The 21,827-nt window shown below is 40.3% G+C and overlaps 1 protein-coding gene across 3 annotated transcripts in view; it reads right to left on the bottom strand.

Annotated features, from left to right (window-relative positions):
- Nucleotides 1-21,827, bottom strand: part of ANKS1A (ankyrin repeat and sterile alpha motif domain containing 1A) — a 196,130-nt gene that overhangs the window by 103,518 nt on the left and 70,785 nt on the right. For all 3 annotated transcript variants that reach the window (XM_054979581.1, XM_054979582.1, XM_054979583.1), the window contains exons 12-14: nt 17,330-17,370; nt 13,776-13,908; nt 9,599-10,143 (exon numbers count right to left, since the gene is read on the bottom strand). In XM_054979581.1, coding sequence (XP_054835556.1) covers nt 9,599-10,143; nt 13,776-13,908; nt 17,330-17,370 — 719 coding nt within the window. The remainder of the gene's footprint in view (nt 1-9,598; nt 10,144-13,775; nt 13,909-17,329; nt 17,371-21,827) is intronic.

The following is a 21,827-nucleotide window of genomic DNA, read 5'->3' as shown; positions in this document are numbered from 1 at the left end:
TTGCTTCAAACAGTTCTCCCACCAAACTCTGAAACTGCTTCTCTGACATTCAGTGGAAACATCAAGAAATACACCACTGAAATGCCTGCCAACATGCATAGCTTGAGGGTTCTGCAGGTATGGCCCACATTCCTTTGAGCCTGTCTTCATCTGGAGAGCGTCTTGCTGTTGTTTTAAATATTGGATTCTGTGCCATATACCATGTGTTCTGATCGCACAAGATTATGATATACACACTTCTTGTTCTGGTTTACATACGGAAAGTTTTTTGGCACTATGAGCCAGCCCCAAAATGTAGGACCCAAACTTATTTTTCAGGGTTTCATATTTTAATGACCAAATTTTCTAATTACTGCTACTACAAAACCTAACCCTAACTTCTTTACAGTTTCTCATAATTTTATTAAATGTATAATAAAAGTGTTTTAGTATATAAATAAATACAGGAGTAACTCTGGATGCCATCACCACAACAAAAAGCTAATCTCTAACCCTAACCTAATTTCCCCCAATTTTTCATAAATTCATTACTGCTTGAAAAAGCTTTGTTTAATTGAATATTAGAGCCAATTTAAAAAATGGTGAAAGTAATGAATTCATTCACTACCACTAAATAGTATAAAGTTGTTGACATATCAGAATGCAGTAAGAACTTTGTACAAATCTATTTTTATGTCATACAACAAAATATTCTGAGGTGAAAAGATAAGCTTTGGGTTGGATCCAGATGACTTTTCACTCAATCTCAGCCAATTCCTCTCCTTGTTACAGCTCCCATTCCACATGGCTTTTGTCCGTACAGGTCCTATAAACCAAAACAGCCTTTTTTTAGTCGTCAAAGGGTTTCTCTCCTTTTCACCCGTGGAGAAACTGGTTGGATCCAACACTTTGTAGCTCCCTGCTGAGCACTGGTGAGACAGATTGCAATAAAATCATTGCGGGAAATACTGGCACCAGAATCAAATTTCTAAGTACCATGGTGACCAGGTGGCTGGGATCTGTTGAGCCCTAACATATAGTAATACAATATTTGACAGGCTGCAGAGTAGTTCAAAGAAAAATTCTAGCAGCATCATTAGAATGGATATTTAGCTCTTACAGCTTCAAAAATGTTTTAACTATTTCTCAGGTTTCCCATCTCTATTATCCATGTCAAACCAAAACATAGAACCTTAGCCCCTGATTTGTATATATTTGGAAGAAGTAAAATTGATACAAGCATTTTCAACATGTTCAGATTTCAATTTAATCATTCTGCAGAAATGGAATAAAATATTTCTAGATCAGCATATGATAAAATAGAAATACAGAGCTAAGCAGAATCCTTATGATAACTCAGAGTCAAAGGTCAGGGTTATGGTATAATTATGGCCAGGAAAACTCTAAGAACTTTAATTATGCAAAAACAAGTTCTTGTATTTTGTATATATTCTGTTAACAAACATGGCTTCATTTTTCTTCATTGCTTCGTTTAGAATTCCTAAAATGGGTTCTTTCCACTACTGACTTAATTAGGTTTCAACAGTAAAATTACTATTACTTTGTGTTGCATTTTTGAACGAAATTTAATTCCTAACAAGACTATTTATTACCACTTTGTTCATTTTCTTGAATTTAACAGAAAGCTCTTTAAAACATAATCAGATCAAACAATGCACCAAGTGAAGTCTAAAATTGTTTAACAGTATAACAAAAGTTAACATGTCTCAAACTGGGATGCCTGCATTCTGACAAAGAGCAACACATCCCTCTCCAGTCATGAAGAGCACAAAACACTATTCACATTATTGTGAAAATCCTATATACTTTGTCTGCTGCAGACTGATTTCTGGCTGTTCAATATTTATGAGGCAATTACAAAAACAAATTTATCATTTTAGCCTTCAGCCAAGTTTAACATTGCAATCCTATGCAGAGTTACACCAGTCTAAGCCCATTGAAGTCAATGGCCTTAGACTGGAGTAACTCTGCATAGGATTGCACTGTAAAAGTATTCAAATATTTATGCTAACTACAGCCTGTCTCATATGTAACTTCATTCCTTCTGTTTTATTCCCTAGTGAATTGAAAGAATAAGCAATATTCGGTAAGTGAAGGTACTGCTTCTTGCTTTGATATTTCTACACTTTGCTTGAGAGCAGTTGTCAGGACCTCTGCCATTCAATAAACTCAGAGAATTGAGTGATATGCTGCTATGTTGGTCATTTTTCATTGTAAATGTAGCCTTATCCTACCACTTCCATTCTCTTCATTGTTTAGGACCACAATAAACAAGGTTCTTTATAAGGTACCACAGCACTTGGTTTTCCAGAGTCTAGTTACCCTGAAATTTAATAACTTGATGAAAGACACCAGAAGTCTAATGACTGAATGATCATCGGAACCTCTAAATTTCTTATAGAAACCCAAATAATTTCTTGATGGTACTACAGTAGCTTCATTTTTATATCATAATAATGTTGGAATTCTTTATCCTATAGAAAGCTAAAGGAAAGTATAGTCATAAAAGTGCCTTCAGCTTCAAGAAAGCTGGTTTAAATGCTTAAAGAAATGCTAAGTAGGATTCCACAGCTAGATAATCTATCAAAAAAAGAAGTCCAAGACTGGTGAGACTTCCTGAAAGAAGCATAACTGCGAACAATACCAATGACAAAGAACAATGGGAGTATTCTAAAGAAGCCAATGTGCCTGCATGGAAAGCTACCTGATAAGATGATAAGAATATAAGGAGGGACACACTACCGACATGCAATTCATAGAGACAAGTTTAGGAACATGAAGGCTCAAAATAAGCCAAGACTGGCAAAGAATACTAACTACCACCCAAAAGGTTTTTTCCAAGTACATTTGAAGTGACAAAGAGAGAAACAGCAGGACAGCTGCTAAATTAAGATAATAAAATAGTGTGTAATGTGCTGTCAAGTCGTAGCCAACATATGGTGAAGCCATACAATTTTCAAGGCAAGAGATCAACAGAGGCGGTTTGCCATTGCCTGCCTATACTTAGTGACCCTGGACTTCCTTGTTGGTCTCCTATCTAAGTACTAACCAGGGCCAACTCTGCTTAGTTCCTGAGAGCTGACAACAGTGGGCTAACCAAAGCCATCCAGGTCAAGGCAATGAAAAAAACAGTAATGGATGACAAAGATTGCAGAACCATCTAGCACTTCTTCCCGCCCCCGCCCCCCTTCTTCCAAAAAGGAAACTGTGCAATCATGCAAAAGTAGCATGAATGGTGAAAGGACAAGATAGCAGCTCACGACTGATGAGCAGGTCAAGGAATATCTTAAATGAGTTCAAGATTTCTGTGTTGGATGAATTGCATCACAGGTTATTAAAGGAACTTGCAGCAGGCTTACTAAGGTGTTAAAGTGGGGTGCCACAAGGCTCTTCCCTGGACATGGTATATTTTAAAACTCTTATCAGTTATTTGGATAGAGGAGTGGAGAGAATACAACTAATAGCTTTTTAGAAGACTGAAACAGAATTAAAAAGACTACGATAGTTGGAAAGCTGAGCTGAAATTAACAAACTGAAGGTCAGAAACAAACGCTAAATTCTAAATTTAAGCAAAAATAATAAAATGTACAGCAAAGATATAGTATGGGAGAAACCTGGCTTGGTTTACTACATGTGAAAAGGACCTCAGGGTTACAGCTGAGAATGAGTCAGCAGCAGGCTTGCCAGTTTCCTGCAAGATGTGTGGAATTCCCTACCTTTGGGGGTCCTGTTTCCTGCTACTACTTCTGTGGCCACTGGAAGAAAAATAATGTAAAAATTCATTGGTGCGTGACAGCACAACCTTAATTCCAGAGAAAACCCAGAATTGACATTAGTCTGCTCTTAAAATTGCTAGAAACTGTTATCATTTTATCATAGAGTTTCCAGCTATTTCTAGAGAGGTATGATGTCATTTTCAGGTTTTCCTTGGAAGTGATATCATGCTGTTGCTCTGTGGCACCCCCATACCCCCACGCGCAAATATCACTGGTTGCCAGTTGTTGGCTGATAATCCTAGTCAGAAGTGGGATGAGGCTGCAAATAAATTCCTAATAAAATTTTAGGTTGCACTAACTGAAGTATAGTATGCAAGTCAATCAAATCAATACTTCTAGTCTATTCCATGCTGGTCAGATATTAGCTGCAATCCACTGTACAGCTGCCACACTTTAAGACGCAGACAAATTCAAATAGGTGCAGGAGGAGCAAAAAAACCCTACTATGAAGAAAGGTTGAAGGAACAAGGTATGTATAAAGAGAAGACTGAGGGGGGTTCATAACATTCTTCAAATACCTAAAGGGCTGTCACAGAGAAGTAGGCAATGACATGTTCTCTGTTGCTCCAGAGGACAAGACTTGACCTAATGGGCTTTAATTTAGAAGATTTTAGATTTCAGCTGAAGACTGGATACAACTTCCTAATAGGTTTATTTATACCTTGCCTTTCTCCTCCATGGGCTCAAAGCAGCTTACATTGTTCTCTTCTTCTCCACTTCATCCTGTGTGACTGGCTCAAGGTCACCCAGTAAACTTCCATGGCAGAATGGGAATTCAAACTTAGGTCTGCTAGATCCTAGGAACCAACTTAATTAAGCATTCAGTGCCAGCACTGAACAAGGGGTTAGATTAGATGGCCTATAAAGCCTCTTCAATTCTATGATTCTAATAAAGGTTTACATAGATGCTGTTAACAATATTGGCCAAGATCATCTTTAATATACCCCTCAAGAACACATGAAGCTGTCTTATACTGAAACAAACCACTGGTCAATCAAGGTCAGTATTATCTACTCAAACTGGCAGCGCTCTCCAGGATCTCAGATCTTCCCCATCACCTACTGCCTGACCCTTTAACTGGACATTGAACCTGAGACCTTCTGCATGCCAAGCAGATGCTCTACCACTGAGCCACAGCCCCTCCCCTATACAATGCCACATTGCAGCCAGATGATACTACATTGCAACTCTGCTTATTGTTCATCACAGATGTTCTATTTGATTTGAAAACAAGTGTTAAATTTTGATGAATGGGGCACTGAGCTAATATAGGAACGATACTCTATGAAAGCAGTAAAGCTGAAAGTGCTTTCCTGTTAGGATTGCAAGATGTCTTCTGTTTATGGAAGTGGTATATTTCACAAGTGAAAGCCTCCACTGGTAACAAGAACAGATTCATAGGGTCCAACCTGGAATCTCCACAAGCAGGGAAGTTCTTTTAAACTGACAGAAATTAAGACCTCCCTCTTTACTAGGGTTGTCAGATCTCCCTGGCAACTGGTGGGGTGGTGGTGGCACTAACTTGAGCTCTTTTCATCTGTGCATGAAGTGCAAGCACACTCCCAGCCTCTGTGAAATGACATCACTTCCAGAAATGATGTTAATGCACTGGCCATGGGAAGATTCTCTGAGAACTGGCTTGTTCAGGACCCCAATCAGTGCCATCACTAGACACAGGAGCACTCCTATTGTTGTTGCACTTCACTAGGGGTGTGCACAGCGTGCGCTTGTCCAGTGTGCCTGGCTAGTGACGGGTGATCACCAAGCAGCTTCCCACCTCCTGGCAATAGCAGCAATTGGTGAGCATGTGGAAAAACCGCCAGGAGTTTGCCCACCACTGGAGGGCACCTTGAAAATCATGAGTGAACACCAAGTTCTGTTCCATTCACTAGTCAATATTAATCATGGCATATCATTACATCTGAACCAACACTCAGCATGGTTAAGAAACTTTAAGCAGAGCATGCAAACCAGTTTCAAAAGTCTGGTTATCAAGATGCTGAGACTGACCTAATGGTAAACCAACAAGACAAAGGATGGGACACAGGCAGGAGATTTTTACCCCTCCTACTTTCTTATATAATAGAGCAGGCTTAACAGGTCTAATATCCAACAGTTACAGTACTGTTAAAAAGAGAGAGACTTTCCTTTAACTTTAAATATAGCCAGTCAGAAATAGTAGTTAAAACCAATGAACTAGAATCATGGTGACCTCAATCTGCCATTAAACTTGCTGTCTGACTTTGGACCAGCTCACACTCAGCCTAACCTACCTCACAGGGTTGGGTGTATAAAATGGAGAAAAGTGAAATTATATACACTATCCCAAGCTCCTTGATGAAAGAATGGAATTAATATACTAAATAAACAAACTACCATTTGAACACAGAAGAATCAAAACTGAACCCATTAGTGCAGAATAGCAAGATGAACAATTGTTCTAGAAGTTCCTTGCAGTCTTAGTATCATTGATCCTGATAATCAAGAGTTTCTAAAGAGGATGTAACAGAGCAGGGCTCCCCATTATGGCTCCCATGGCACCTACCAAGCTTTGGAGAAAGTGGGCAGGGCCATTGTAAGACAGGGCTTATTGGCTAACCTCATTCAGATGAAAGGGTTTTCCATGGCTGCAATATCTGTTGCAACCACTGGAGGATTAGGAGGTCTAGTAGGTACACAAGTTTGTTGTTTCATTCCTGCTTCAGACCTTCCCACTTTTATTTCCCCTCCTCTATTTCTCTTCTACTCTCTCACACTTTTCTTCATTTCTTTTTATTTTGCATCTGCAATTCTTCTGCAAAGTGAGGGTGGAGGTACTGTATTCAACTCAGCCTCCTGTGGCGGCCATTTTGGGGTGGTGTTCATCATCACCCCTCAAAATTCCAGAAGTGCCTATGGGCTTTAAAAGGTTGGGATCCTCTGCAATAGATAAATCTGGATAAAACAGACTGAGCACTAAGATCCAGAGGAGTTAGCCGTGTTAATCTGTAGTAGCAAAATCGAAAAGAGTCCAGATGCGTCTGACAAAGAGAACTGTGATTCTCGAAAACTTATGCTACAGTAAAGTTGGTTAGTCTTAAAGGTACTACTGGACTCTTTTCGACTGAGCACTAAAGCATCATTGGAAAGATATTGTTTAAGCAATTAAACACTGCAGTTAGGAAAGAGCATTTGGAACATTTGTGGTGTAGTGGTTAGTGGTGGACTAGAATCTAGAAGGTGCAAGTATGAATTCCCACTCTGCTATGGAAGCTAACTGGGCCAGTCACACCTTCTCAGCGTAACCTACCTCAAAGGTCTGTTGTGAGGGTAAAATGGACGAGAGGAGAATGATGGAAGCTGCTTTGGGTCCCCACTGAGGAGAAATATGTGTTATAAATGAAGTTTTTAAACTATTTAAGATTACTGCAGACAACCTTGACAACAGTTATAACCATCTGTATTTCTGCAGCTTAATAACTTAGGCCAAGACACCACAGAAGTTAATGCTACATAAATTTCTGCAATGCAGGTAACAAGTTCCAGACTAAAGATTCTCATATTCTTGGTGGTGGTGGAAAGGCAATCACAAATATTCACCATAAACAGGCTTAATTATATTAATATGAATTGTGATATTAATTTCTACTTACGAGAACAGAAAACAAGACCACTACCACTATCAACTATTAAAAAATCACTTGATCACATCTTATATAATGGTACAATTAGTTTCATTTGAGTTCCTTACTCCATGATTTTACAGGAATCTATTTAAATGCAAAGTTCTCAATTCAATCACTATGCAAAGACAAGTTAGTGGTTTTTGAAAGCTGAAATCTAGTTTGATCACTTCACATGCTGGCCTCAGGGATAAGAAATGGCTTATAAAAGTTGAGGTCTCATGAAGAATTGATGGCGGGGGGGGGGCGGGGGCGTAAATAAAGAGTTGGAAAATATTCCCTCTACCCAGAACTCCTTGTCCTTTGATAAATCTAGTTCACTGTCCTACTAATAGGCAGTCAGTCAGGGGCTCACAGAATCAATGGGGTGCAGGATAGAGTAAGCGACTTTGAAATCTCCTTGCTGAACACATACAATTTTTTTTCTAAAGTATTCTGTATACTCTTAGAGGCTTGAGTAGGCCAATTTCTCCTCTATTCCGCCTCCCTCCCCACTGACAATGCGTCTCAACATTCCATGCCTCCTACAGCATTTTTAGCCCCATCAGACTGTTGAAGGTAGATGGGCTCTCTCTTTAATTTACAAATCAAATCAAGTCCCTGCAGCATGTATGTGTGAGTTACCTGCTTTGCCATTTTCATTATTGGCAGGAATCAAATACGTTTACTGTCAGATACAGAAATGATAGAAAGAAAATGTGTACTAAGTATAAGCTAGAGATTTCTAGATTCTTCTATAGCCTGCACATTCTGTTCCTTTTATCTTCTTTATTTTGAGAGTTTATTCTTGTTAAAGTATTATACATTAGATATCAAGAGACTTAATTTAAGCCGCAGGTGCAGCTAATGCTGAATTTGGAAAAGTAACAGCATTTCCAAAATGTTTTCCATGTTGATTTGTTGGTAACTATCTCCCACTACCACTCTGGAGAGGTGTGCAAAAGACAAGAATCTTTGCATTTTAAGCCAATTAAAGCAAATTATTTAAATTTTCCCCCAATATGTCACACTGTACTGGAATCATTGGCTTAGATACTAACCATACTTTCATGATTCACTCATTTCATTACTGGCTACCACTTGATCCTCCCCCTCTCCACAAGCAGAATTTCATATGGGAAGCCAGACTGCATCAGGAAAGTGGATATTGAGTAGTTTCCTTAGAGTCTAAGACATTGTTTAGTATAGAGTTTAATATATTTCTGTTCTAATTAAAATGAGATGCCATGGAATAGTAACACATAGTAACAAATTCCATTATTTTAAAAGACTGGCATGTATCCTACTACTTTCTCTGGAGAAAGAGACACTTAAGGCCTCAAGCTTTGTGGAGCAGAGTGGTGGGATACATGCCAATATCTCCACAATATGGTAGATAATGCATTTCCTTTCTTTATAGATCCTGAAACTGACTCTCAGTTGAGTGCAACTGGCCTTTCAACCTATAAGAAACAGTTCTTATCCTTATAAGAAACACTTCAGTATCCTTCACATAAATTTGCTTTGAGTCAGAAGAATAGAAACAGCAAAGAATGCCTCAATAATGCTCTGTTGCAGTTTTAAGAGACACTATCCAAGCTAAGTGGTTCATTAAGGCAACATTTTTCTATGAAATGTTTTGTCAGTTAAATGTCTTTCATATTCCAGTAGTCTGGCTATTAACCCTCTGAATGTCCCACTTGTGTAAACATTCAAGTATTCCTTGCCTTTACTGAAACATTTATATATATTAGACAGTGGTGACCTAGATATGTAACCCACTCTTCCTTGCAAGATATTCCAAAAAGAATAAACCATGGAAACTTACTCCCATGTGATAGCCAATTCTCCAGCATTTTCTGCTAACCACCCCCACTCAAAGAAGTCACCCCACAAAGTCATGGAGAAGTCAAGCGAATTCACATTTTGAACTTTCATCAAGAACACTTCAATCATTTAAGGCTTCTCCCTTGATTTTGCAGCACTTATGGCTATGATCTTTAATTTATGAGGGGTCAATTTTAATTATCTGACTAGGAAGAAATCTACAAAACAAGGAAAGGAAACTGCTATTTGTCATGTCCTGTCCTTTAAATCCTGAAACACACTTTCCACAAAGCAGCTCATGCAGTAACATTTATTTCATTGAAAACTGATTTGTAAGTCAAGGTCAGGCTCACCTCATCCCATTCTGAAGCAAAGGAGGGTGATTTCTCCAGCCTTTTTTTGCCAGCACTACAATTGGAAAGTGATTCACTTCTGCTCCCCATAGTATCGTCTTCTGTTGGTGAGGTGGTCAAAAGGTCAGAGTCCGATTTTGACAAGCTACGGCTAAGTTTGAGATCTGATCTGGGTTTGCCTCCTGGGTGGACTCTGCCCACAGCACAGCTCTTGTCTCCTTCCTCAACACCAGTAGGATGCTGTGGGAAGTGAAGATGTGCTAAAGTTTCAGGATCCAGTTTGTCACTTGTATGGCAGATGGTTGAATAGACCACTTTATTTTGATCTGCAGTGCTAGTCTGTACTTTTCCAGATGCATCAACATCTTCCAGCTGCATAGCAGTCCCCTCTGTACTTCCTTTACCCACAGCAGAAATGAGTCTGAAAGGGTCCTCATTTATTTCACATACCGGAGAAGAACCATGCAGTAGACCTGAGAACTGATCCAGTACTTGGACATCCTGGGCATCCACTTGGCTGTGGCTACTGCTGCTCCTCGTCTCGTCTTCAGAAGAAAAGAGACAAAACACACACTCACATGCACAAAAATAAAGAAGTAAAGCTCAAACTCCCCTCCCCAAGACACAGAAATAGAGAACAGTTCAGTATTGTTCCAAGTGCTCGAATTGTACCCAAAGTCACAGTATTTATGAAATTCCAAACACTGGCCTGATTTATGCAATCTGACAGCCCGCCCCGTTTCTTTTTATTCCTGTTAACACTAACAATCAGCTCTTGCTATATAAGGTTGGGGGAAGTGTTAACTATACTCTGCAGAGAGAGGCGCACAAGCCGAGACTCCTGGAACATGAGATATTTCCATAAAGGCCAAAGTGTTATTTAGAGCAGCACTCCCTACCCTTGGCAAAGAGCACTGGGTGGGGAAAAAACTGAGCTGCAAACAACGTGCAAGTTTGAAACCATTCCCCTTCCTCCCCACAGCTGTTTCCTTCCCTAGTGGCTCAAACACCTCCTAATGCAAGAGAAATAAGGCTTAGCAGTGAGTTTAACTCTGCCAAACCCTTGCTTCTCGTTAACTAATTCCTCTACATAACTTAGGTTCTACTGCTACACAGTATCCTGCTTGCAATGCAAACTGCCACTGAAATGTGACTCCATTATTAGACTCGTGTTTTAGAATGCTGTATCAAATGCCAGGATATTGTTAATCCATGAATAATAGACTGATCTGAATTACCTCAAAAAAATTAACAGTGAGCAACTACCATTACCAAATTTCCCTGTATTTACTGGGATGTTTAATACTGGTAACAACCAAAAGCCACACAAGCCAGGATTTGTGAAGTTCAAAGCCCTCCCACTATCCTTTTCAACTAGGCAACATTATCCAAACTTCTAACACGACTTGACCATGGGATGTGCCTTGAAAGGCAGGAAAGGAAATTTATGTGTATCAGCTGTACTTGTCTCTGTACATTTAGTAATGCTTCTGAACATTACTAAAAAAATTGTAATATACAGGCTTCAAATATGTAATGTCAAATATTTTTGTATCAGTGGAATCAATCCTGTCACAGAAACAACTTTAAGTTTCCACCAATTTCAACAGAAGAATTAACCATGGGATCAACTAGATGAAATAAAATGAAAAATTTGGAGGAACTGTTTGCAGTGACAAACCAACCAACATGGTAGAATACAATCAGTAAACCTTCCTTCAAAAAAAAAAAAAGATATATTCCTAAGCACTGTTTCTTTTCATCTACATACAAAACAGACCAGAAACTCTGGCAAGTAGATAACAATAATTAAATTATTTGTAAAGTCTCCTGAGATCTTAAGCCACAAGTGACATCAATTTAATGAACGTGAGTCCATTTGTCTTACTTGATTTTAAAACATTTTTAATCCCACTTTTCATATGTTCAGAGTGGCTTACAGTAATTTAAAACCAATTTTTACAAATAAAATCCAACTGCCAAGTCTGCCTAATCTAAAATACTTACAACAAGACCATAACCACAAACATAAATAATCATCATTTAATAATACTAGTGCCCTGCATAATTATCCAAAGGCCTTTTTAAAAAGCCATGTCTTATAGTCCTTAAAAGGGCTCAGGAGCCGGGACATCTCCTCTGGGATACCATTTCACAACTGTGGAGTTATAGCAGAAAACACTCACCTCCTCTTAACTGAAGCCAACTCATCTTCCCAGTGAGAAGGAATAGCAATTTCTGGGTCGATCTCTGTGGAAACTTGGGCCTATATCTGCAGAGGTGGTCCCTCAGACACATGGCCCAAGCACATGAAGAGCTTCAATGACTAGCATCTTGAATCGAACCCATAAATTAATCAGTAGCCAGTGCAGCTGCTTTAAAGTTGGAGTAATATGCTCAAACCTACTTACTCTGGTAAGCAGGTGAGCTGCTGCATTCTGCACCAACTGAAGGTTCTGGATTGTCTTCAGGGGCAGCCCCACACTGATCTTATTACAGTAATCCAGCCACGAGAATGCAGTAGCATGAGATTAGAATGGCCAGATCTGCTCAATCTAGAAAGGAAAACTGCCTCTTCATTAAATGCTGCTGAAGAAATGCAACAAATCTATAACCAGCATCTGTTTATCAAACAGCTACTGAAAGTTTAGCAATAGCCTAAAAACACTGTCTGAAAATGACAGCTTTAAGCTGTCTAAAACAGATAAATCAATTTTGCTAGAACATTAGCTCTCCCAACCAGCATCATCTCCATACTGTCCGGATTCAGTTTCAGCTTATTGGTCCTCACTTTCTTGACCACAGCATCCAGGCAGTGGAATTTATAGGAGATAAATGCATCTGGTGGCTTCATTAAAGACAGAGCTGGGCATCAACCCACTCAAACCAAAGATCTTCATGATCTTATTCAAAGGCCTAACAAAACCACCAAAAATAGGATACAGTCCTAAAGCAATTGATTCCATGTTTCTAATGGAAATGCATAGCATCTGATTTTTTAAAATGATCAAAAACAGTGGAATGACGTCCATAAATTCCATATCCACTAACTACCATGTCAAAAGCAAAATCAGAACAAAATCAGAATCTAAATCTAAAATCTAACAAAATCAGAAGGGAGGCTTCATCTATATCCACTCGAACTCTTAAGTTCATCCATTATGTGATTAAAACATTCTCTTTCCCTCAGCCGAGTCAAGGGAAGAAACTTTATGGGCTTAATGGACATCTGCCCCAAATACCCATTTTCTATTATAAAAAACTGTGGCATCAGTACCTTACCTGGTACAAATTTGCATCAATGATTTCTTAGTACTATCCAAAATGCATTAGCAAATTTCCACAACAGTCTTATGAAGTTCAGAAGGTACATCATACAGATGTGTGTGTGCAAGCACACTTATGACAGAAACACTGCTTTTAGCATGTGGATTATTTTGCTAACAGGCCTGCATTTATTTCCTGCCCTCAAACACTGTTTCAAACACTTCATAACTCACACAAATCCTTCTGTTCAGTAATGGACAAGCCAAAACAAACCAGAATAAAAGAACCCAAAGATACAATCCTCCTGACTATAAAAATGGTTTCCTGGTAATACATATAGGTTAGGACAAATCCATTTATTTATGCAGGTGTGCACACGCATGTGCGCACGCACACACAAATACTCCTACTTTATCCCATGAACAAGATGGAGAGAGGATGGGGTGCATATGTAGTTACCATACTGTATGTATTTCATGTGACTGCAGCAATTTGAAAGAATCTCAAGCTTAGCTGGCATATTATTTTGCATATAATTTACTGACATTGTTAGCCTTTTCATATACTTCTAAAAAATTGTTAATATTTTAACAGTTCTGCAATTAAAGGAAACAGCAGCTGACAGTTTGTTGTTCACTGGAACACTGCTGTTCCAAAGCCAGCAATGAAACCCAACAATGAAGCCACTGTTCAAATGAAACAATGGCTGCACTTTCCATTTTCTGAAAGCAAAGCAGCAGCAAATTCAAAAATATCTTCTGGCAACAAAGCCTTGTGAGACATTTGTATGCATTGTAGTTATGCTTTGTGTTTAAAACCTCAGAAAATGCTTTGTCTAAATTAAAGTTGTACACCAGTTTCTCTGTTAGATTTATAAGGAATTGGAAAGCTTTGGAACCCAGAAACCTACCTTTTGAGACATCTATCAAGTGTGATTCAGGACTCTGTTGTTGTTCGGAATGGCTAGAAGAAAGATCACAATAACCTTGGCAATTCAGTGGCCATTGGCCATCCTGAGAAGGCAGACCCTTGCGTGGCCAGGCCTGCAAAGAAACTTATATTACTTAAATTGCATTACCACAGAGCAGCATATGCCGATGTTCATATTCAACACTGATCATTAGTTTTGTAAAACTTAAGTTTTATTACATTCATTTTACACCATATAATCCTCTTCCAAGATTGTACAAGTGGGCTCGACAAGAAGAACTGGGAAAGTGAAAGGAAATGGTTAAAGGGGCAAATACTGAACCATCACATTATGAACGAGGTCAAGGAAAGAGAGAACAGCTATGGGAAACACTGAAGCCCTACCTTTCTGTTTTGAGCCTTCAGATGCTATTTACATATTTCCAAGCATTTATTTACAAGCATGAAATCAAAGACACGTGTTTGTTTAAAAGTAACAGATTCTCAACATGCCAAATTCAATAGCAGGTGCATGATCCCATGCTTGTACACTGAACTTTCAGACATAGTTCCCATTTCCAAACATATTACTTATTTTTTAATTAAATGTAACGTTTCCCTGGGTGGCCCATCTTCCTGAATATGCATTACCATAGGAACCTTCAAAATAGCATTAGCATGATTAAATTTTTCTCAAAAAAGATACAAAGAACACAATCTTTTAGAAGATAGTGTGGAACTGTCATTGAGATTTCACCCTTGATTTGAATTAAGAACAAACCATCCTACTTCTACAGACTATTTCCACTGAGAAGTTAATCTAGGCAGCCCTTGTACTTGTTTGCATGTTTTGCAGAATACAGGATATTTAAAAAGTATGGAGACTGCAGCGTCTTTGGTTCATAATGTGTATCAATGGAGAGAAGTTAATACTTTTAATACTATTTCACAATAGCAAACCATACCTATTTATTAAATAGATTTGGATTGCTAAAACATGATCATTATTAGTTGCAATTTGACAAAATTGAGAAGTTGAAGACTAGCAATGGGCCAGCAAGTACAAAGGTCTGTACTGAACCTCTTTCCTACGATCTTCTTATATTCTGACTCCCCTCCTGAGGCAATATCCTCCTCAGTTTGAGTCATCCCTACCTTTTCTGATTTTGTGGGCTGGAATTTCAGACCAAATATCATTGCCTGATATCAAAGAGGAGATTAATAGTCTGTAGCCAGGCATCTGAATGCCTTATAGAGTCATTAGAATTTGAATTCTCAGGTCCCTGTGCAACTTTTAATGAACAGCACACCCTTTTTCTCATGCCAGTTATCTGTATTTGGAATGACATCTTGCTGAGGCAAACTGGTTGGACAGTTGATCGTAAGTGACCAGATTCACATGGGTACATTTCGCACTCGGTTTTTAGAGCGCGTTTGTACCTGTTCCACATCCCATGTTTGCAAGGTTTTCACACTTAAAAGCAGTCATGGGATGCAGTCCCGCTTTTTGTCCGCTGTATCCCCGATTTTTCCCCCTGCGGACATACCCCGATGTTTTTTTAAGTTCGCTGCCGACTGGCAGCTGGCCCGCATTTTGCTAATGTGAACACTTTTGCCTCCTTTTTGCTTCTCTCCCCCCCCCTCTCCTTTTCCCTGGGAGCTGATTGGTTTGTGCAGAATTAACCACTCCCACCCTCCTCAGCTCTCTGAACTCCTTGTCCACCATTTTTTTTAGTAAAGTGAGCTGAGGGTCATAAGGCTGCTTCTTCGTTGGTTTCCTTCCTCCCGGTATGCATGCTGTTTTATTTTTTTTCAAAAGCCAGGAATGATTCCTAAGCTTGCTGCTAATTCCCTGCTAGCTTTAAAATCAAGGAAAGTGTTAAATAGCGGCTTTCTCCTTCCTCCCTTAGGGTATGCACACACATTCTTTTTTTTTTTAAAGACAAGAATGGGTTGCAACGTTGTAATGTTCCTGCACTTTCTTCCTGGCTTTAAAATCAAGGAAAGTGTTAAATAGCTGCTTTCTCCTTCCTCCCTTAGGGTATGCACACACATTCTTTTTTTTTTAAAGACAAGAATAGGTTGCAACGTTGTAATGTTCCTGCACTTTCTTCCTGGCTTTAAAAGCCAGGAAAGGATTAAACGGCTGCTTTTCCCTCCCTCCCAGGCATGTTTCAGACTTTGCCAAAGAGGGGGAAGAAACCCAAGCATTTTGCACAGCTCTTTGGAAACAAGCCTCTGCTTCCTGGGAGGAGATTAATCGGCAGCATTTTAACCCTTTCCTGGCTTGATTTAAAAAAATGAGAGTGGTACATGTTTTCCCCCAGAACTCTGCCACCAATTGCCTCTCCGGTGGGCAGGGGACAGCCCAATCAGCAAAAAGGGGGGAAGGGTTCCAACATTCCAACGTTACTACGCATGCTGAATTTTTTTTTAAAAAGTGTGACGTGAATTGCAAGGCCCCAAAAGCCCAAAATTGCACCGAGGTTTTGAAATGAAGCACAGACACCAAATCGAAATTGCAGTGGACAGTGTGAAATGAACAGGTGCAATGCCGAAGCCACTGCGATCGGGGCGAATGCTCATAAATGGCGGTTTAAACCGTAAGTGCGAAAAGGGCCATGGATATGCAGCAAGTCTTTCCAAACACTGTTCTTTAGTTTCCAACTCCAACTGCATGCTGCACATACAAATGAAAAGTTCTTTGAAAAGCCAAGCTTTTATAATCAATGGAAGAGAAAATGGCAAACAGCAGACATGGCAAAAGTAACATTTAGCTAACTTAATTGGACAAAGATACTCATTCCCCCCCCCCAATACTTATGGAAACTTCCTAACAATCTGATCATTTCAATTAATATTGCAAGAATTCCCATACACCATGACTGTGGCATTCTCAAGAAGATGCTATTAAGAAATAAAAACAGGTTCACCTTTTCACAACAAAAATATAGAACTACAAGTGACCTATGATTCACAAAAGCTCACACCCTACCACTTATAGGTGCTACTGGACTCTTGCTCTTTTCTACTGCTACAGACAGACTAACACGGCTACCCATCATGATCTATCTCAATAGATTTGATATTACAAAGCTTCCTTTTTTTTTAGCTTTATACCGAGTTTTTAGTTCCATTTGAAAACTGTTTAATTTCTTCACCTCAGGCACAGTTATTTTCCTTGAAGATAGTTTCAGCTAGGTAATCATGATGGTCTGTAATCTAAGAGCAAAATGCAGGTCCAACAGCACCTTAAAGACCCACTAGAAGAGCTTTTGAGAGCCAAAGCTTCCTTTGAGAATCAAAGCTCCCTCTGTAAGACACCTGAGCTACTGGACCCAGTTATTTTCCTTATTACACTTCCAACACACGCAATCCTTTCTACCATTTAAGCCCATTAAATGTCATCTGAAAATAAGTTTACACTAATTTTGTTTAGCATTTGAAAGTTCAGAATACTGTTTTCTGAACATCAATTTACCAAGTTTCCCCCCCTTGAAATAACTTATCACATTCATTCTATTTGAATACAATTTGAAGACCAAAGAATCCTACCTGAGGCTGGACACTGCTGGCAGCACCTGGAGATGATTCGCCTAAGAATTTTTAAAGTAAGAATATTGAATATTTACTACCTTTCATTTTCACTGGCCTATTACAGTTAAGAGCTGGGCAGACAGCTTCTGACGAAGATTTATTTATTTACAAAATCTACATTATACCTTTCTGCCTTTAACAGGACCACCAAAGCAGCTAATAGATTAAAAACATACGTAATGAAAATACATCTTAAAAACCATTTAAACCAAACAAAAACACATCATTCAAAGAATTAAAATCAAATTAAAATGCACATACATGAAAATATACACTCATAAAAACAACAATTAAAAAAGGGCAGGAAGGAAGGATTACTGAGGGAACACCAGATGATACAAAAAAGTCTTCACCTACTGGCAGAAGTCAGAAAAAGAAGGGGACAGGCAAATCTCTCTGGTGAGTTCGAAAGTTTCAGTGCTATGGCCGAGAATGCCCTCTTCCTGTATTGCCACTTGCCTAATCTCAGAAGATGGGAACACCTGAAGCAGGGCCTCAAATGATGGCTGTAGCTGTCTGGTAGGTTGAAAAAGGAGTAGGCGGTCCCAAGCCATGTATTATTATTTTATTTATTTTTATTATTTACATTTCACCTTTCTCACTGAGAGCGGGACCACAAGTGACGCCTGACACAGGTTGGACACTAGTCAGCTTCCCTCAAGTTTTGATGGGAAATGTAGGCATCCTGGTCTTGCAGCTTGAGTCTCTGACTGCTGTCCAATGGACTTTTCAACTGTCACTTGTCCAACACTCCGCCAAGCTGCCTACATTTCCCATCAAAACTTGAGGGAAGCTGGCAAGTGTCCAACCTGTGTCAGGCGTCACTTGTGGTCCCGCTCTGAGGCTCAAGATGGATTACACAATGTGATTCGTACAGTTAATTTCAAGGACATTTCAACAAACAATGTAATAAGGTCTATAAACGCAAGTTTGCAAAGATTTTAGCAAAAATTAATACAGAGTTGAAGATGCTGTAAAAGAGCATAAGCAATTCCAAGACTGATACATTAAACAACACAGAACTACCCAGTAGGATCATACCCAAAGCAACAGGCAGCACACAATAGCACACAGCAGTGAGATCTATGGTCCCTGTCCCTCTTCTGATGCATCCCGCTGAGACCAATTCCATATAGTACAGCCCTCCTATCTGAATAAAAAACCCTCTTCAATAATTCAGTTTTGCATTGTTTGTGGAAAGCCAAGAGAGTTGGAGCTTTCCTGACCTCTTCTGGTAGGCTGTTCCGTAAGAGGGAGGCCATCACAGAGAATGTATGTGTACGGGCAGCTGTTGATTTTGCCCATGCGCAAGGTGGTACCTGTAGAAGGCCCTGTTTAGACGAGCGAAGCTCCTGTGGCAGAAAATTTCAGTCTAGAGATTTTTTAAAATTAGCAAGTGGATAACTGCCTGTTTGAATGGCTGGGGGGGGATGTGCCCTGAGTTTGTGACGGATTTACAATATCTTAAGGCTTCATTTATGTGGTTCTTACTTGATTTTAACAGTCAAGATGGACAAGGATCCAGTGCACAAGTAGTGTCATTCACAGATGCCAGGATCCTGTCATGATCCCTCACTGTAACTGGCTCCAAATGGTCCATACTTGAATCAGATGGTGTCTTCCAACTTGTTTGTATTACATCTGGCATCCAGATCAGAGCATATTTCTGCTATTTTATCAGCAAATAACTTTGCAAAGACCTCACAGCTAATTGTCTATCTTTGAGAGTGTAAAGGTTCAGATTTAGGGGTTGGAAAATGTCAAGATACCATGAACAGTTTGGATGGTTGTGAATTAGCTGATGCAATGGTGGCAGAGAAATAACTTTTCTTTGCTGCTCTCATCATTGCTTCATAAGTCTTCCAAAGGGCTCTGTAATGGTTCCTGGCAAGCCGATCTGGATCTCCAGGTGGCTGACAGTACCTAGTGGTGTTAGAAGGGAAGTTCAAAAAGAACTGGCTAGTGACGGGTAAAGGAAGGGTAAAAAGTTGCCACCAACCTCTCTTAACTAAACCTTCAGCTGTGGAACCAAGTTCCCAGCTGTACCAGGTTTTAAACAGGAAGTCAGCTCTGAAAGATAGGCACTCAGCAGGTTGAGTCCAGAAACAAACTAACAGAGTAGCATGTGGCAAATTGGCCAAAGAACTGGATTTGGATTGAAGCCACAACTCTTAGTAACTCCACATCAATAAAAAACTTAATTTATTAAAGAAAACTGCAAAGGCAAACAAAAATAAACATAGAATTATGTGGAGAAGCGCAAAACAACAACAAGCTGCATCTGAAGCAGAGAACTGTGATTCTCGAAAGCTTATGCTACAGTAAAGTTGGTTAGTCTTAAAGGTGCTACTGGTCTCTTTTCTATTTTTGCTACTACAGACTAACTCGGCTAACTCCTCTGAGGCTGTTTAGCTCTTAAGCCAAGAGGTCCAAAAGACACAAGCACAATGGTTGCTAGCACAGGAATCTACCAGTTGCACAGCATTCAGGAGCAGGAGCAAAAGGAAAGAAAGAAGGTAAGTAGAAGGTTGCATAGACTAAGAAACAATTCCTTTCAAGACCAGCCACCTGCAGCTGGCCCAAACTCTTAGCCAATCAAAAGGGCCAAAACCTCTGACTACGAGCCCAGCTGTCACCTGTCCTCACAGGTAAGGAGGGGGAGAGAACTCATCACCCCTCTAGACATGGGCATGGACTGGGAAAACCCCACAGACATTGGCTCATGGTTCATCATGTTTCACAGACCACGGACCATTCATGGACCCGCCCCGGTTTGTGGACCGGTTCATCGGTCCATGGTCTGTCACTTCCAGGGGCCCTGGGACCACCCCCTTCACACTCACAGATGCCAAACTCGCAGTGAGTCTTCAGCAGGCTCTCCTCCAGCAACCCTCCAAGTTTGACCATGATTGCATTTCAGAGGTCTGAGTTACAGACCTCCAAAGCGGCCACTCACAGGAAACTTCCAGTAGATAGAATAGGAGCCACAAAAACCAATTGACTTGCATTGGCTTGCAGCACCAAAAGGTTGCAATGAAAATGTGGGATAGCGTTGGAGAATCTCCCTCTGAGAATGGAACAATGGCCCCCAGAGTGGAATGGCGGTTCCTGGGAACAGAAAACCTGCTCTGGAGCTGGAATGGGGAGGGAGAGAAGTACTCTTTGAGGGGACAGTCAAGGAGATGTTTTTGGAGACACTGGAGGAATATTCTTTTAAAGGGCATGAGGCCAGAGACAATCTATGAGAAAAGGTTAAATTTGGGGAGAGGGAGTGGATGTTCTTTGGGGAGACAGAAACAGGAAAGGATAGAGGCGATCCATGAGGGGGAAGGGGGGGAGAGTCTCCTTGGGGAATAGAAATCTCCCCATCAGGCTGGCTGAGGGAAGTCTGGAAGAGCCGACTATGGGAGGGAGAACAATCATCATGAGGAGGCAGACCTGGGCATGTGGAGACTGCAGCCATGAGACTGGGTTGTGGTAGAGCCCTAGCCCACCACCCCACAAGCAAATAAGAATAGAAAGGGGGGAAATGAAACAGAAGAGTGAGCCCTCTGCTGAAGAAACAATAACTTGTAATAAGCTTGCTCCCAGAGCATTGCTGCAGCACAAGCTAACTGACCAGCTTGCCAGAAGAAGATGCAGGAGGAAGACAGCAACCTGATCTAGCTGCCTCTCTCCATGCCGTTCTGATCATCAGGCGGACGAGCACTGCTTCCTGCCTCCCCTTGCGGAGCCTAGTGTTAAATCAACATTCAGGGAGAGGAAGGCTTGGCCTCAGCTTTGGTGGCATTTCTTTGCAAAGGGGCCAGGGAAAGGGAGTACAAGACAGGCATGCTGGGCTTCTGTAGCTGTCTAGTCCCCCCTCCCATCTTGGCTTTTAGAATCTAAAAGAACCCATGAGCCTTTATGGGCAAACCATTTTAATGGGTTCCCCCCTTTTTGTGGGGCACTGGGGCCATACTCACTTTTACCTTCAGCAGATGATGGTCAGATCATGGTTTAGGCCGAATCTCTAACTTTGAAACAAGACTTTCCCTCAAAGACTCAGTGCAAAATATTAAGTTCAAGGTGTGGCCTGTTTCATGTGTAGGGCCTGTCATTATTTGAGAGAGACCCAGGGCTGCCAGCAAAGCTATGAATTCTGGGGGCAGTCCTGACGTGGAACATTAAGCATAGATGCTGAAATCCCTCAGAACAATCGATCTAGGTGTCTCCAACATCACATCCGAGAGTGTCTCTGCCAACTCAGAAAGAGTGTTTACTGGGGAGCTGGGCAGAGTTTCAAAGGTCAACAACAAATTGGGCCAGGGAATAGATTGGGAGTTAGTGTAAATGGGCCAAGACTGCAATGATATGCACCCTATGACCCACTCCAGTAAATATCCTAGCTGCAGCATTTTGTGCTAACTGAAGTTTCTGAACACTTTTAAAGGACAGCCCCACATAGAGTGCACTG

The sequence above is a fragment of the Eublepharis macularius genome, chromosome 5 (genome assembly GCF_028583425.1).
Source record: "Eublepharis macularius isolate TG4126 chromosome 5, MPM_Emac_v1.0, whole genome shotgun sequence".
Classification (NCBI taxonomy): domain Eukaryota; kingdom Metazoa; phylum Chordata; class Lepidosauria; order Squamata; family Eublepharidae; genus Eublepharis; species Eublepharis macularius.
This window is presented reverse-complemented; position numbering and strand designations above follow the sequence as displayed.